Source organism: Rhincodon typus, chromosome 11 (genome assembly GCF_021869965.1).
Source record: "Rhincodon typus isolate 14 chromosome 11, sRhiTyp1.1, whole genome shotgun sequence".
In the NCBI taxonomy this organism is placed as follows: domain Eukaryota; kingdom Metazoa; phylum Chordata; class Chondrichthyes; order Orectolobiformes; family Rhincodontidae; genus Rhincodon; species Rhincodon typus.
In genome coordinates, this window is record NC_063342.1 from 57,025,738 (window position 1) to 57,039,084 (window position 13,347).

Sequence of the window (13,347 nt, forward strand, 5' to 3'; positions counted from 1 at the left end):
ATGAGCTTAGCCAGGCCAGTTCCAATAGACATGATGGAGCTATCAATTGATCATGTCAGAGATGAGTGACAAGGGCAGTAAAACATTAAATTACGTGGTGGCAGAGTGGTGTGAGACCTAGACCTGCTTGCAGCAGCCATTCCTGTTCACTTCACTACTCATCTGCTGTGCTGCCTGGTGCTCAGTAATCTGATAGATGTATCCATTGGTCGACCAACTCCTTGGTCATCTTGTTGGTTGTGCAGTGATTGCGTTTGGACACCAGTTCATTGTTTTTCTGCTTTCACTTCTTAACCTGATCAGACACGACTCAAAAGTCCATGGCATTCAAGCAGAGGAAAGGGTGAATGAGAATTTTGTTAACAGGGAAAAAAACAGACAAATGGAAGTCGGGAAGGTAAGGAGGTGATATTCTGAGATTGTTTGGTGTGTCAGGGTACAGTGAAAGGAAAGAGCCATATCTAGTTCAATACAGTGAGGTGTTTCATTCTTGGAAAACTTCCAGAAGCAATGTGATGGAGCCATCTGGTTCTAGATGGTAGTAGGCATGAAACAGGAGCACATCCTGAGATGGGTCAAAATTGTTGCTTCAGCCCACTGATGGATTCCTTTTTTTGCTTTACTCTTTAAAGTTACTTTTTCAACAAAGAGCCAGCAGTTTGTGAAATATTGATTTTTTTTTAATGTAAAGTTTGAATAATTTGTGTTGTAAGAAGTTAACTTGTTGCTGTAGCTGAAGCAGAGTTCAGGAAAGAAAGCAAATCATCATTAGTGCCTTGGAGTGGGACTGTACATAGCCTTCAAACTACAATTCTATACAAGTGTCCTTGCTGTTGGCATTACACCTTCTAACATAGGAAATGTCTTTCACAATACCACCTTGAAGTGTAACTGATGTTATGACCAGGTAAGAAAAGGTAAACTGACTTCCCTCTCGTTCACCTTCTTTTGTTGGTCACAACAAAGATTTAATTTCTTTTCAGCACACAGCGAACTTCTTTCCTGCTAACCCTGAGAAAAATAATAAAGACGTGACTTCAAGCATTTGGATTCTGTGAAATCTCATGAGCCTGCACACATGCATATACACATGCATACATGTAAGTACAAAGTTAAAAGGGAGTAGTGGGCAGTACAGGAGGAAGGAAAAGGGTTATACGGTTTAGAATCTGTGTATGTACTTGACGGATAAGGTTTTAAAGTTTTTGAGAAGATTTGTAGCTTGGGTTATGGATGAGGTTGCAGACATGTTTGCCGAGCCGGTGTGTTTGGTTGCAAACGTTTCGTCGCCCTGCTAGGTAACATCGTCAGTGCGCCTCCGGTGAAACACTGGTGTTCTGTCCCACTTGTTATTTATACGCCTCAGTTTGCTGGGGTAGTGTGTATTACTTCTGGTTTTGTTTCTCATTGGTTTGTACACAGGGTCTAATTCAATATGTTTGTTGATGGAGTTCCAGTTGGAATACCAAATCTCCAGGAATTCCCTGGCGTGTCTCTGTTTGGCTTGTGTGATTATGAATGTGTTGTCCCAGTCAAATTCATGTCCGTTGTTGTCTGTGTGTAGTCAGACAAGTGAGAATTGGTCAGGTCTCTTGGTGGCTAATTGGAATTTGTGTATCATATTGTCAATTTTCTTTCAGCTTGGCCTATGTAGTGATTCTCACAGCCCTTGCATGGTATTTTGTATATTACTCCAGTTTTGCTGGTTTTGGGTACGGGATCCTTTACGTTCATCAGTAGCTGTCGTCGGGTGGTTGTCAGTTTGCAGGCTCCTCTGATACCTAGGGGTCCAAGTAGTCTTGTGGTCATCTCTGAAATGTCTTCGATGTAAGATAGGGTGATTAGTGAGTCTGGATATGTTGTGGATTTCCTGTTGTGGTCTGTCTCGGAGGTAATGGCAGATCATGCTTTGCGGGTATCCATTTCTTTTGAAGACTCCCCCGTATAGGTACTCCTGTTCTGCTTTGCGTAGTTCCAGGTTGCTGTAATGTGTTGTGACTTGTTTAAATAGGGTCCTGAAGCAGCTCCTTTGTGGGTGTTCTGGTGGTTGCTAGTGTAATTGAGTATCTGGTCCATATGTGTGGTCTTTCTATATACGTTAGTATGGAGATACCCGTAGTTTCTGCGTTCTACCATTATGCCCAGGAAGGGTAGCTGGTTATTGTTCTCCTCTTCTTTCGTGAACTTTATCCCAGTAAGGATGTTGTTTATAGATCGGTGTGTTTCTTCTAGTTATGGGAATTAAATAATCATAAAGGTGTCACCTACATTTTGGACCCAAAGTTTGGGTTATACAGTGGGGAGCACTGTCCGTTCCAACCTTTGCATTACTGCTTCTGCAATCAGTCCTGATATTGGGGATCCCATTGGTGTTCCGTTGATTTGTTTGTATATGTTGTTGAAGGTGAAGTGGGTTGTGAGGCACAGATCATATTAGTTTCATAGTGGAGTCCTTATTGATGTTGTTGGTGCCTGCCTACTTGATTCATCCAGCAGTGCGGCAATTGTCTCTTTTTGGCTCGGTCGATGTTTATGGATGTAAATAGTGCTGTTACTTCGAAGGATATCATCATCTCGTCCTCTTTTATCCTGTCCTTGATATTGTTGAGGAATTCTTGGGATGAGTATGTGCAGTGGGTAGTTTTGTCCACTAAGTATTTAAATTTCTGTCGTAGTTCTTTGGCAAGTCTGTAGTTGGTGTGCCTGGTGGCGAGACAATGGGTCTGAGGGTGACCCCCTGTTTGCGTACCTTGGGGAGTCTGTAGAATCGGGGTATGTTGGGTCCCTCTGGTTTCATTTTTTTAGTAGTCTGTCTTGCTGATATCTCCTGAGTTGTGTAATTTCTTCAGGGTTGTTGTAATCTGGTTTTAGCTGTGTCGGGTCTATCGCCATCTGTTAGTAGGTGTCGGTATCTGCCAGTAGTGCATTAGCTTTCTCAATGTATTGGATTCTGTTGAGGATTGCTGTTATGTGTCCTTTGTCCACTGGTAAGATTATAATGTTCCTGTTTTTCTTGAGTCTTTCCAGGGCTTTCCTCTCTTCTGCGTTGAATGTATTCCACTTTCATTTTTTGCTCAGTGTTGGGACTATTGTCTGTCTGATGGTCTCTTCCATGAGTCTGTTGTTCTTTAGTGTTGCTTCCAGCGCATGACTTTATCCTGATTTTAACCATGAGTTTTAACCGTGATTGGTTAGTTGGGGTCCTGGACCATCAGCAAATGTTGCTGTGATCTTTTATTTTTTTGATTTCCTGATGTGCGTTTTGAGTCATTGCTGTTAATGGGTGCTTTTCCTCTTGAGATACAGAAAGGGAGTGTTTTGCTCCAACCTGTGTTCTGTTCTGCCTTTTAATACCCATTTTCTCTGCTCTGCCAAATGGAGAGCTTCTTGAAATAGCAAATAAAAACCCGAAAGAACTGCGGAAGCTGTAAGTCAGGAACAAAAACAGAAGTTGCTAGAAAAGCTCAGCAGATCTGGCAGCATCTGTGAAGAAAAATCAAAATTAACATTTCAGGTCCGGTGACCCTTCCTCAGAACTGGTGAGTTCCTCGGTTCTGTGGAAGGGTCACTGGACCTGAAATGTTAACTCTGATTTTACTTTGCAGATGCTGCCAGACTTGCTGAACTTTTCCAGCAACTTCTGTTTTTATCCTTGAAATGGCAACCTGTTTGTTCATTTTGTCTATTGAGCCCAATGTGTCCAGGCTTGGTGATTGTAGGTGATGTTTCCAACATGTGAAGTCTCTCATAAATCCAGATAGGAGTTGGGACCTTTTTGACACATGCTATGTTTCTGGATAAAATGTTAATTTTGGTTCAGACTGGCTTTTGCTTAATCTACATGGATTTCAGGAAACTGAGCCAACTCCCTGTAAGTCAGATTACCCCTCTGACCATCTCAAATCTGTTTATTTTCCCCCTTTTTTCAAACTACTTCAGTCAATGAAAGTTCCAGGTATTAACTTGGCCTTTGGGATTAAGATGAATAGTTCGTATGGTGACACTGAAGCAGGTAGATGTTGACATACATGATTTTGTCTTGCAATGTAATGTAGAGGTTTAAATGCATTTTGAAATTGAATGTTTTGACCGTGACATATAATAGATATTGTGCATATGCTCAGAGTTGGGTTAATCTAGGATAGGGATCCTGGCTTTTAAGATAGTAAGTTGTGCCTGATGAGCTTACTGGAGTTCTTTGAGCAATAATTGAGTATATTGATGTAGTAATTCTAGTTATTATGGATGCTCAAATGTGTTTTATAAGATGCTATATTCAAGGCTTGACAAAACGAAAGGAAAATTGTCAGTCCGATATTAACCAATAGATTGAAAGCAGAAAGTAATGGGAATGGATTTTTTGGTCTAGCTGAATCTCAATAGCTATTTTCTGGGGCCAGTATTAAGATCAGTAGGGAAGTGAGGAAAGGCTGTGAAGTGAAACAGTAAAAGCCATTAGCAAGCAGAAACAGAGGAGGATGGCCAAAGAGTATTGTAAGAATTGAAATTGCCCAAACTGATTTTAAGCTTAAAGAGAGATGAACCGCCATAGGGTCAGTCTACAATGCTATTGATTCTGAAAGAAAGGGAGAAATGGACACATTTGTACATGGTGCATGTGCCTATTTATGATGTAACTTGAAATGTGGCAGTAGATCATTGACATTATCAACACACTCACAGTGACCCAAAGAATATGACATCAGGTTCAAAAGATAGTGTGACTTAAAAAGAAACAGAAAGGTGAAGATTGAATGCCACCACACAGTCGGAATAATATTTAAGAGGGGAAGTTGAAATTCAAAAGAGATGTGCTGTACTGACATGGAGCAATATTAATAGGAGTTTACTCAATTAGGATAATGTATTTGAGAAGAGCAGGGAAATAGAAATTAAATCATACCTTCCATGAGGGACAACTGAACATATTATCAGAAAGAACTTGCAGTAGCCAGATCACAGTGTCTCAATTACCACTGCTCCTTTGTTTAAAAGAGGAATTCAGTTGGTGAAAAGGCACTACATGGTAGATTCCCAGATCTGAAAAGACATATACCACATAAGAAACACATTTGGCCCATGGAGACTGGACACTAGAAACATGACAGATCACACAGCAATAACTCAATTCAAATTCAGCTCTTGAAAGATTCAGGATAGGTTAATCAGTTCAGAAAGGTAAATTTCAGAAGAAAAAGGAAAGGTAGTGGATACATATTGAAGTCTAGGAAAATTGAACACTTAAAATTATGAGATGACAATAACCTGCTGGAAAAATGGGATGTAAAAGAAATTATTGGAAACTCTCAGCAGGACAGGCAGCTCTGAATATCTTCTCCAATATTTTGAACATGTCTTTAAGTTTGAAAATCATTTTACCTAATCATGGACGTTTTAAATAACCCTTCTAGTCTGAGTCCGGTTGCCTCCATTTCTGCCACTTTATTTGGGAACTCAACACTGACAGATATGGTTGTTTCTTTCCATTCAATGGCTTTGGCCCTCCTGTCTGCCAATTGACTTTCTGCAGGCTTTTCAACTCAGGAGGGAATTCCCTAACTGTCTCACTTGTTTGGGAATTTCTCTGGTTGCTGTTTAATTTCTCTTGTCACACTCTCACCTTCGTATATTGTATTGTTCCCCTATAGCTTCTGAACCCTTTTCAGCCATCTGCAACTTAATGAATTCTGGGTTTTGGGGAGGTAGCACCATCTGGCCTTTCAGGTCATTTCTGAACAAATGATTGACTTCTGGCATGACTAAGTTTCAGATAGTCCCTCCTGACACCAGCCTGGCAACTAGTTCAATCTTTAAATGTATTTTCACTAACGGTACCTCAACACCTTCTCTGGTTGGTCCTTTAACTAATATGCTTGAATTTGCTTTGCGCCTATATGGGAAAATCTCAATTTTCCCAGCCAGCAGTCTCTGCAAGCAAATAACATCCCTGTTCTCCAGAAGCATAGGGTGTTATTTCTCCTTTGCATGAAGTCCTGTAGTTTCCATACCTTCCTTTTGGTATTTGCACAGAGATTGACTATATGTGTAGCAATGGGTATGGGTTGTGCTGAAATGTCACCAATGGTTTTCTATGTATGCCAACAATGCTCCTTTATGTGATATTCTTTGTCACCACTGAAGCAGACAGTATAGCCCTATAACTCTGCCACTTACATTTTTCTTTTTAAAAGTTGGTGATTGGCCTTTCCACTCTGTTTCCTCACTCTTCTTTCCACTACGATCTAGTTCCTTTCCTTCTGCCTTTTCTCCTTTCCCTGTTGGTACAGACCCATTTGACTCATACCTGCTCTGATTCAATGGTGACAGTTAGGTCAAAGTTCTTGGCCATTACAGCAGCTAGGCATGCTGAGGTAACTTTTGTTTTTCAGGCACATTTTAATATTGTAAGCGACAATTTTTGAACTCATCTAACAGCACCAATTCTCTTATTCTCTTGTCAAGCAAGCTTTATTTTTAGACATCGTACCCATTAGTTGAACACAATTTTGTTTGATTCTTTCAAATCCCGGATACATTTATATAGGTTTCTTATGTGAGTTTCATATCTGCTGCGATGTGCTTCCAGCACAAGCTCATAAGTATTTCAGCTTGCCTCCTTAATCTGTTTGTAAATAGTAATCATTTTAGGAGATAAGGTGGATAAGATCTCTTGGGCTCTTTCTGTGAACTGACTCTAGATCATCAGTGTCCACACATTTTGAGATAAACGTGGTCTATCTCCTACTTTTCTGAAAGCAGTGAAGAAGCATTCAACATCTCTATCTTGGAATTTCATAGAATCGTAAATCCCTACAACGTGGAAGCAGGCCATTTGGCCCATCGAGTCCACATCAACTCTCCAAAGAGCATCCCACCCAGACCCTCCCACCAAATCCCTGTAACTCCACATTTCCCATGTCTAACCCACCTAGCCTGTATATCCCTGAACACTATGGGCAATTTAGCATGGCCAATCCACTTAACCTGCATTGGACTATCGGAACAATTTGGGGGAATTTTATGTCTTTGAGGCCTGTTTCAGGATCACAGTGTTTTATGCTATTATTAGGCAGAACGTGATTCTGCCTCACAGCTTCAAGTTGTCTGTCTTTTATCTCTCTGAGCCTACAGCTTCAGTTCTAGCTTGCCTGGTTAGAAATCCCTGTCATCTCCCCTTCCTGCACGCTTCCCCACCCACTTTTTTTTCCCTCCTCATTCTTCCATTTCTTTCAGGGCCTGAAACACTAGACCTTCTTCATTATCTTAGAACTCTAGCTCCTTTTCTTAAACTTGCCGATCTAACTGTTCCCGTTCTTGTTGAGACTTTCCTTACTCCTGTTCACAGGCTTTAAATTCCAGATCAATTTCTCGTTTCTTCCAGCTCAGTTTGGGCTAAAGTATCCCAATTATGGTTCCAATTCAGCATTTGCTGTCTGACGTGATGCAGGATGGAATTCAAAATGCTCAGCCAGTGTTCTCAATACTTCCTTTCTTTTTGTCATAATGGAGATTCAACATCCTGTCTTCCTTTTAAAATGGCTTTTAAATGTCAGGTTTTTTTTTGTAAAGAGCTGTTTGTTATTATTTCAGTATTACTTGGTTGAAGATTCACTTTTTGAGGTTTATGGATTGAAAATTGATGTCAGAATTCAGCAGGCATGATGACTTTAGTAGTTGAATAGGTGGAAGATGCTCCCAAAGGTGTTCTTTGCAGAACAGGTTCTGGGAGGGACTGTCATAGAGTCATACAGCATGGAAATAGACCCTTTAGTGCACGTCGATCATGTTACCAAACTAAACTAGTCCCACCTGCTGTGCTTGGTCCATATCCCTCCAAGCCTATTTTATTGATGAACTTATCTAAATGTCTTTTAAACATTGTAACTGCATCCACCACTCTTTCCTTATATTTTAGTTTGTATCTGTACGAATTGAAGACTTTGGGAGCCTGGTTAGGTACAACAGCCCTTAGTTGGGTTTGTCTGTCTTTTCACTCTTCCTGTTGAGAACCCTCTCTCTGTCTATCAGAGTTCTTCTTAGTGTTCTGTTTATAATGCTATCTTAGACTATCTTTTATATATCCAGACTTTAGGTGATAACAGAGTAGATATCTTAAGAGTTATTGACGCACAAAGCAAAATCAATCATTGTTAAATTCCCTATGGGAGTGTGTACAACCTACAGTTTTTCTCAGAAGCCTTGAATTCTCACAACTTTAGAAGGACTTATTGTAGTTTTCAAGGGTTAAATTAATTCTGAATGCTTGTCTTTGTGGTTGTTGCTGAGATGGCACATCTAAGTGAAGATGGCTTCTAAGTGAAGCCTGTCAATGGTCTCCTGTGAGTCGTCATTTTAGTATCTTTGAAAAATGTATAAGACTATAATTACACAGTTGTAATAAAATGAATGTCATTCATTTCTTAAAAAACACAAAAGCACAAGTTGAACAATGTTTGTTTTCTTTTAGGAGGTATTTTTGAAACTACTGAAAATGAGCCTATTAGCATTGAAGAGATGGCCTTCAAATTTGCAATCAATAATATAAACAGAAATAGGACATTAATGCCTAATACCACCCTGACATATGATGTACAAAGAATCAATCTTTATGACAGCTTTGAAGCTTCCAGGAGGGGTGAGTGCTTTTATTATTTCAAGTGATTTACCTTCTGTATCTATATCCTTGAAAAAACTTAATTTTCAATTAGAATGAATATGTGTCAGATTTATAATAAAACTTAACTGTTTCGTTAAAACCCACCAGCTTGCGATCAGCTTACACTTGGAGTAGCGGCTGTATTTGGACCATCTCACAGTTCTTCTATAAGTGCAGTACAATCTATCTGTAATGCAATGGAAGTTCCACACGTTCAGACCCGTTGGAAACATCGAATTGTGGATCAGAAGGAATCATTCTACGTTAATCTCTATCCAGAATATACATCTATCAGTCGAGCCATCTTGGACCTGGTGCAGTACTACAAGTGGAAGACAATCACTGTAGTTTATGAAGATAGTACAGGTGTGTAAATGAATGTACAAACAACACTACATACCTAATTCATCTTTTCAATTTCTCAATAAAACCTTCACCAATAATCCAATTAGTTGGAACATTACTTCTGCTAACGTATACATAGCCTGTTACTGTATAAATATTTTAATGCTCTATACTGACTTGGTAGTTCTGATTAATTTATCTGGCAGTTAGAATTGTGCTAATATCATTCAAAGGCAGCAATGTGCATATGTTTCATTCTGAGCTGACAAATGCCTGTGAGAAATGTTGCATTATTGATATACATTTAATTTAGTTAGAAAACTGTGGGCCTGTGTTGCCTGTAGCAAATCTTATTTAAATAGTAAATTGAAGGAGGCTTCACTAATAAGGATTATGAGTTTATTAGAATAAATAATATCCTATGGAGTTCATGTGCTTTTTCTTCCCTCGAACCATTATCTCTATTGAAACCTCTCAAGGGCAATTAGGGATGAGTAACAAATGCAAATCTTGGCAGTGATGTTCACAACTCATAAGCAAACAGATGTTGTTCAGCTTCATATAATGCAGTTCAACTAGAGTTTAATTTTTTTCTTTGCTATGATTTTCACACCAATGTAACTCTGGAGTGGCATCAATCCAAATAAAAATTCAAGTGTTGCCAACTTTCCAAATTTGTAGGAATCTTCAGAAATTAAATGATATAATTGGTAGCCAAGATACAACTAACATTGTAGATTCTCCATAATTACTGAGATGAATCTGTTTCCAGTGGAGAAAGGAAGGATAAGAATAATTATGAAGACACACAATCAAATATTCTGTAGTAAGCAATTATTCCTGAGCCACTGTGCCTTTGCAACCACCTGTTAAGACATAGGACATAAAGTTAGATGGATATTCCAGAATTTAATTACGTATCTTTGGTGATTCAATGCAGCTTGTTTTTCTCATTAGTAGATTAAATAAATGAAGTCTAGTATATAATTTATGAAACAAAAATGTATGTTTGCGGGTAGATTGGGCAAATGGTCTTTTTGCTCTGTGCATTCTTTGTTTATAGAACCATAAAATATTACAGGTCATTCGGCCCATTAAGTTTGTGCTAATATTTTTCCCTATATGATCAATAATGTAACTTCATACTCCATGACTTTTTTTTTAACATTTCTCTTAAATTTAATAGTCTAATTTTCTTTTATTCAATGGCTTGTGCAGAGACTTCTGTATCATAACCATCTTCAAGGTGAAGATTCCTACTTTCTTGTTTAAATGTGCTCTAGATGTCACCTTGTTTCATTTTCTTGAAGACCTAATTTTTTTCAATTGTAGTAGGAAAACAAAATCTCACAATTGTAATAAAAGCGAGATTCAAATAAAACTATACCAGAATTTCTCCTTTGATTCTTATCCCTCGTCTAAATGAGTGTCCATACCTGTACATTATACTGTAACTCCAGTCTAACTAACCATCTTGAGCTAATAAGTATGAACTCTTTGATTTTGTGTTACGGCCCCCATATAGATCAATAACATGTAAAAAGCATTTTGAATTTTCCGTGAATGACTGCAAGAATCATGACAACAAGATCTCAAGTTTTAAGACATTCACACTAATAAACAAACTAAGAACAACATTGATTAAATGTTATTTCTATTGGCATCTTTTACTCTAAATTATTGTAAAGGTTCTCCATGTGACCTTTAACACTGCCAAAAAACCTACACTGTACCTTAAGCTCAGAATCAGTCCAAAACTATTCTCCACTTCCAATGGCCTGTTTCCTTTCTTTTCCCAGCTGGGTAACTCCTAATCATAGAGTTGACTTTCACTGTGAGGGTTATAGGGAGATTTACTCCCTCGAGCCCATTAAGTGAATTTTCAAACTGTCTTTAAATCCTCTTGAACTCGATCTCTTCAAACCGAGCATGAGCTCTCACCTCATTCTGCATGGTGAAGAATAAATTCAGTATTTTGACTGCTTCAGATGTAAGACTGGCTGTCTCCAGCTCTCACTGTTCGCTTCTGAGAAGGTTGAACACTGATTTCTGTCTGAGAGTTTTATGTCTATATTAGAAACCCTGTATTGGATATGACTGATATTTTTTTTGTAAGCTTCCCATTCCAAAGCTCATCTCCATGACAACATGAATCACATGGATATTATACCATGGTAGATATTTTAATTAATTACCTCCTAGACCCTCAATTCCAATTTATCATGGCATTAAATACACAGTTTAAAGTATAATTAGTTATAAGCCTGTAAGAGTTGGAGACTAATAGTATCCATGATCAGCACAGTTAATTTTGTCATTGTCTACAGATTTTAATTTCTTGCACCTACCAGCTAGTGATTCCACCTGACACCCCGCGCTCTTTAACCTTTAACCTTCAAGTCACCGATAATTATTGCCAGCAGTAGTCAGAGCAAGCCATATGATTCTTCTTTCATTTCATCCTCATACCTTACACAGTTGTAGCAAGGCTTCCATTTTTTCTAAATAAAAACGGAAGTTGTTGGAACAGCTCAGCAGGTCTGGCAGCATCTGTGAAGAAAAAAATCTGAATTAACATTTCAGGTCTGGTAACCCTTCCTCAGAACTGGGATTTTTTTAAACTCCATTCCCCTTGCCCTGAAGTCTGCATTCCATTTGCTATCCTGATTAATATCTGTTCCTGCTAACTTTTTGTGCTTCGTGTATGTGGACTACCAGATCCTTCTATACCACAGCATTCTGTAGTCTCGTTCCATTTAAAGAATATTCTGCTTTTCTTCTTTCCATCAAAGTCAACAATCTTGAATTTTCTCATATTATGCTTCATCTACCAAAGATCATCCCACTCACTAAACCTAACTATATCATTTTGCAGACAATTTGTGCACTCCTCACAACTTGCCTACCTTCATATCAATGCAAAGTTGACTACGTTTGCCCAGTTGCTTTATATGAAGACTGTAGTTTGTAAGTAATTGAGGTCCCAGCACTGATCCATGGAGCATTCCACTATTAACATTTACAGATGTTGCAATTTGAATTCTACTTATTTTCTTATATTGTTTTCAAGATACATTATTACACATTTTCCACATTGTTGCATCTGTCACTCATCTGCCCAGAATATCCAATATTTTAATGTAAATTCACCACAATTTACCATTACTTCTCATCTGGTGTCACCAGCAAATTTGGTTAATATTCTCCCAATAGTTAAAGTCACATCACATATATTGAAAATATGAAGAGTTAACCTGGCCCAGGCCCTATGGATTATGCTTCCAGTTTAAGTGATTTTATTCTGCTTTTACACCTTATTATCTGGATTTCAATCATAACCCTGCTACAATTTCTGATTAATTTCACGTGCTTTCGTCTTTTTCATGAACCTCTTAAATAGTACTTCATTAAATGTTTGGTGAAATTCTGTATTCAATTTTCCTATGTTTCCTTAAGGATTGGTTAAACAGGTGCCAGAGAGGCTTAAGCACTCATTCTTACACTATCTCTTGTTCTGTTGAGCTTACTCCCAACTTTCCACGTTCGTCTCTCATTCATTTCCAAAAGGTCCAGGAATGAACTTTTATTTCTCATTGAAAATCATTTGAATTGATTTACATTACAAGAGTTAAACATTTTCTCAGCTAGCTCATATATTAAACGTTTTGATAATATTTGCATGATGTCTATGTGCTAAAGGTACAAAATGTGTTCTGAACAAAATTATTAGCAGAGAGAAAGTGTGGTTCTTTGGGAAGGATTCATAAACATATAATAGCAATAATCTAAAAAAAAAACTGTACTAATTTGAAAAAGATTAATGGTAGGTCAGATGTTTGGGGAAACTTTAAAAATGAGCAAAGCATGACGAAATTGATAATAAAGAGGCAGAAAGCAGAGTATGGGAAAAGCTGGATAGATGCATAAAAGCTGGTATAATTTTGACAAGTATTTGAGCAGGAGATGCTAGTGTTCATCCTCAAGAGTGTGTGTAAGGAAATGATAATGGAAACCAAAAAAAGTGAAAGCTTTAAACAACTGTTTTGTGATAACAAGGTGTAGAGCTGGATGAACACAGCAGGCCAAGCAGCATCATAGGAGCAGGAAGGCTGACGTTTTGGGCCTAGACCCTTCATCAGAAATGGGGGAGGGGAAGGGGGTTCTGAAATAAATAGGAAGAGAGGGGGAGGCGGATAGAAGATGCAGAGAGGAGAAGATAGGTGGAGAGGAAACAGACAGGTCAAAGTGGCGGGGATGGAGCCAGTAAAGGTGAGTGGAGGTGGGGAGGTAGGGAGGAGGTAGGTCAGTCCAGGGAGGACGGACAGGTCAAGGGGGCGGGATGAGGT

At 38.6% G+C, this 13,347-nt stretch overlaps 1 protein-coding gene across 1 annotated transcript in view; it reads left to right on the forward strand.

Annotated features, from left to right (window-relative positions):
- LOC109933409 (glutamate receptor ionotropic, kainate 1) overlaps positions 1-13,347 on the forward strand; it is a 289,847-nt gene that overhangs the window by 159,709 nt on the left and 116,791 nt on the right. Inside the window, exons 2-3 of the mRNA XM_048602822.1 lie at positions 8,468-8,635; positions 8,765-9,022. Of these exons, the coding sequence (XP_048458779.1) occupies positions 8,468-8,635; positions 8,765-9,022 (426 nt within the window). The remainder of the gene's footprint in view (positions 1-8,467; positions 8,636-8,764; positions 9,023-13,347) is intronic.